Source organism: Rhincodon typus, unplaced genomic scaffold (assembly GCF_021869965.1).
Source record: "Rhincodon typus isolate 14 unplaced genomic scaffold, sRhiTyp1.1 hic_rhity00007304, whole genome shotgun sequence".
Lineage (NCBI taxonomy): Eukaryota > Metazoa > Chordata > Chondrichthyes > Orectolobiformes > Rhincodontidae > Rhincodon > Rhincodon typus.
The window spans coordinates 4,152-8,193 of record NW_025972942.1 but is presented as its reverse complement, the minus strand read 5'-3'; the positions used below and the strand labels follow the sequence as shown (position 1 = coordinate 8,193).

At 53.3% G+C, this 4,042-nt stretch overlaps 1 protein-coding gene across 1 annotated transcript in view; it reads right to left on the bottom strand.

Moving 5' to 3' along the window:
* LOC109924900 (E3 ubiquitin-protein ligase RNF5-like) overlaps window positions 1-4,042 on the bottom strand; it is a 5,296-nt gene that overhangs the window by 911 nt on the left and 343 nt on the right. Inside the window, exons 2-5 of the mRNA XM_048594242.1 lie at window positions 2,824-2,947; window positions 2,630-2,742; window positions 1,621-1,675; window positions 383-494 (exon numbers count right to left, since the gene is read on the bottom strand). Coding sequence (XP_048450199.1) covers window positions 383-494; window positions 1,621-1,675; window positions 2,630-2,742; window positions 2,824-2,947 — 404 coding nt within the window. The remainder of the gene's footprint in view (window positions 1-382; window positions 495-1,620; window positions 1,676-2,629; window positions 2,743-2,823; window positions 2,948-4,042) is intronic.

Here is a 4,042-nt window from a genome sequence, read left to right as displayed (position 1 = left end):
GTTTAAACAGTGTGTGTTACTGTCACACTGTCCCCGAGGTGTTTAAATACAGTGTGACTGTCACACTGTCCCCAAGGTGCTTAAACACTGTGTTACTGTCACACTGTCCCCAAGGTGCTTAAACACTGTGTGTTACTGTCACACTGTCCCAGAGGTGTTTAAACAGTGTTACTATCACACTGTCCCCGAGGTGTTTAAACAGTGTGTTACTGTTGCGCTGTCCCCGAGGTGTTTAAACACAGCGTGTTACTGTCACACTGTCCCCGAGGTGTTTAAATAGTGTTTTGCTGTCAGTGCGCTGTCCCCGAGGTGTTTAAGCCGTAGTATTGAGGTTCCCTGTCCCCTCCCAGCCTCTCACAAGGTTAGAAACCCACTGTCTCACCTGCTCTCTGTCTGTTCTCACCGGAATTGAAGACTGTTGTGAAGAACCCAAAAGGAAATGCTCCGATTCCAAAGGACATGTGGAATCCAGTGTCTCCAAATCCGTGGAAACTCTGGGGGAGATAAAGAGAGATCATATTCTGTTCTCTCTGTCAGGACCGAGAGGGAGAGGCCGAACGGAAGGTGAGGAATGGGTTGGAGTGGGGTAATGTGGGATCTGGGGGGGGGGGGGGGGGGGGGGGGGGGGGGGGCAGGGAAAAGACATCACACTCAGTTCACTGTGAGGACTGGGTAGCCGTCGCAGGGATAAAACCCAATGTCACTGCCCCTGAGTGTGATGGGAGGTGGGGGGAGGGGAGGAAGGGAGAGGATTACACAGGACACATGGTGGGGGATGGCAGAGGAGAAGGGGTATCTAGGGAGCCAGCAGAGACCCCTGTGTGAGGGGGGGGTAATTGTAGACATTGCACAGACCCCTGTGGGGGAGGTAAGGGGTAAATGGACATACTGTCCAACCAGACCATCAGTCGTTTACCCTGCAATAGACCATTCTGCCCCTCAACTAGAAGTCTGTACAGCCCAGTCAGTCCCATTCCTCTTCTCCATCTCTCTCCCTGTCCTCACTGTCTGCCCTTCTCCCCATGCTTTTGGGCAGGGAGCCCAGGGTCATTACCCCTCACCATGTCGCCACGTTCTTCCCCTGTCCCTCTCCCCTTGGACCATGCCCCCCCATCCTTCCCCATCCCAAATCCATCGGGAACTGGGAATAGCATTACTCAATCCAATCCGCTCCTGAACTCGCCCAAATCTCCTTCATAGCCAGTCACACTGACTGGACCATGTATCTCTACACCACCTCACACCTCTCTATTATCACCTCCATCTGGCAACTGCCTGCAATTTCCACCACATCTATTAACCCACAGGCTGTGGCCGGGCCCAGCGTTTATTGCCCCGTCCCTAATTGCCCCCCTTGAGAAGGTGGGGGTGAGCTGCCTTTTCAAACGCCTGCAGTCCACGTGCTGTGGGTTGACCCACAATATCCCTTAGGGAGGGAATTCCAGGATTTAGACCCAGCGACACTGGAGGTACAGCCGATATATTTCCAAGTCAGGATGAGGAGTGGCTCAGATGGGCTGCCTGGTAGACAGTGACACCGACCAGAGGTTAGCACAAGGCCCGTGTTTTTTGTATGAACGGCCAGTGCGAGCGGCAGTAATGAGAAACATGATGAGTTACCCCTCTATTCTCAGCTTCGGTTCTCTGACCTTGTGGTCTGGGTGGAGTCTTCAGTCTGTGAAAGTGAAGAGACGGTACTTTTAGAACAGGGAACTTTCCTGATCTGAAATGGTGCAGTTCATCCAGCAGTAAACCATCAGCCTCTCAACAAGGCGAAAGGGAGGGTGCGAGGGGGTGAAGGGAGGGCACAAGGTGGGGTGGGGGGGAGGAGGCAGTCAGGGCGTGACAACAGAAAGACCGTGAGTGTGATGGGGAACACACATACACACACCCCTCCCACTGCCTGAACACATATCAGTCTAACCTAAGCCACATGTCAGTGCCCACATTCTCCTCTGAACAGCATCTCATCTCCTAACCCTGCAACCCCACATTTCCACAGCCAATCCACCCTAACCTGCACATCTTTGGACTGTGGGAGGAAACCAGAGTACCCGGAGGAAACCCACGCAGACATGGGGAGAATGTGCAAACTCCACACAGACAGTCGCCCGAGGGTGGGATTGAGCCACCGTGCCACGTGTAAACGATCCCACACTCTTCTGTCTTCCTGAAGCCCCCTTCTGAAAGTTCCTGTTGAATCTACTCCCACTGCCCTTTCAAGGCAGCATGTCCCTGACCACAATGACTTGCTACCTCGTTAAAAATAATCTCCTCTCTCAGGTTTCTTTAACCAAGTGCCTTGGATCCCCGCCCTCTCTGTGTAAGGGCCGTCCTGCAAACAGTTTCCCCGACCTGTTCCATTAAAGCCGTTCCCAGACTCGTTAGATCAGCTCCTCTCTGCTCCACGGAAAACAGCACCGACCACTCCCCCGTACTCTGTGTTCCCTGTAATCCACTGCCCCCTCCCCCTCCCACCCCAACCCATCCCCACCGCCCTCAGAGTCTCACCCACCACCCCCGTCACTCTCCCAACACTCTCGCACCCTCCCCACCCCGCCCGCACTTAATAAACCACTCCCCCCCAGGGTTGGGCCGTTGGTGAGGTTGGGGGCGCGGGGAAACGTACCTGGGATCTTGCTCACTGCTGCTGCCTCGCCCATACAGGGGGATAACCTTCTCCTGACTGATACCAGCTTTGCAGACGGGACATTCTTTCCGATTCGGTCTCATCTCTAGCCACTGGGGAAGGACGAAGGGTGCAGTCAGAGAGAGGTCACACACACAGCAGCAACACTGGCCTGGATCCAGCTACATCCACACTCTACGCAGGGTCATTCCAGGTCCCGTGACCCAGGCAGCATCTCGACGCCCAAACTCCGCACAGTTCCGAGCATCCAAACACACGCAGCCACCCAAGCGAGCCCCATTCCCAGCCGGAAAATAGCTGGGATGTGGGAGCCAGGAGGTAAGGTTAGAGAGGAAGCTCTCAGAGCACGATGAGCAGCGAGAAAAATTCAGCCTGAGGAGATGAGGGGCAAGTTTTTTTTTTTTAAAAACGCAGAGAGTGGTAGGAGTCTAGAACACACTGCCAGGGGGTGGTGATGGTGGGGGCACATACGATAGGGGTGTTCAAGGGGATTTTAGATAAGCACACAAATACGCAAGGAATGGAGGGATATGGATCACAGGCAGGCAGAGGGGACTAGTTCAATTTGGCATCATGTTTGGCACAACATTATGGGCCAAAGGGCCTGATCCTGAGCTGTACGGTTCTATGAGAAATAGCAAGGTGTGAGGGGCAGGGTCAGAGAAGGGGGGAGTACAAGCGTTCCAGTGTGTGCGCACACAGACAGACACAAGCCTGCCGAGCGGTAGGTGCTAATGAGTGTGGGACAGCACAAGGACTGGACAGTACGAGAGTCCTGGCTGAAAGGAGGACAGTATTGGCTGTTAAAGGTTCCTGGGTATGAGGTGGTCAGGGAAGAGAGCAGCATCAGTAGGTAGCATCAATTACGGAGAGAACTGCAATGCTGGAGACAGACAATGTCCTGGGTAGGTTACAGACAGAACCTGGCTGAAACTAAGTGACAACAGATCTGCTAGGTAATGTGAGGGGACCACACACCGGTCAGACCACACTTGGTCACCTCATTATAGGAAGGATGTGGAAGCTTTATAGAGAGTGCAGAGGAGATTTACCAGGATGCTGCCTGGACTGGAGGGCAGGTTTTATGAGGAAAGGTTGAGGGAGCTAGGGCCTTTTTCATTGGAGCGAAGAAGGACGAGAGGTGACTTGATAGAGGTGTACAAGATGATGAGAAGCATAGATAGAGCGGATAGTCAGGGACTTTTTCCCAGGGCGGAAATGACTATTACGAGGGGGCATAATTTTAAGGTGATTGGAGGAAGGTATAGGGGAGATGTTGCAGGAAGGATGTTGCAGGTTACATAGATAAGCTGCAGAGCTGGGCTGAGAGGTGGCAAATGGAGTTTAATGCGGAAAAGTGTGAGGTGATTCACTTTGGAAGGAGTAACAGGA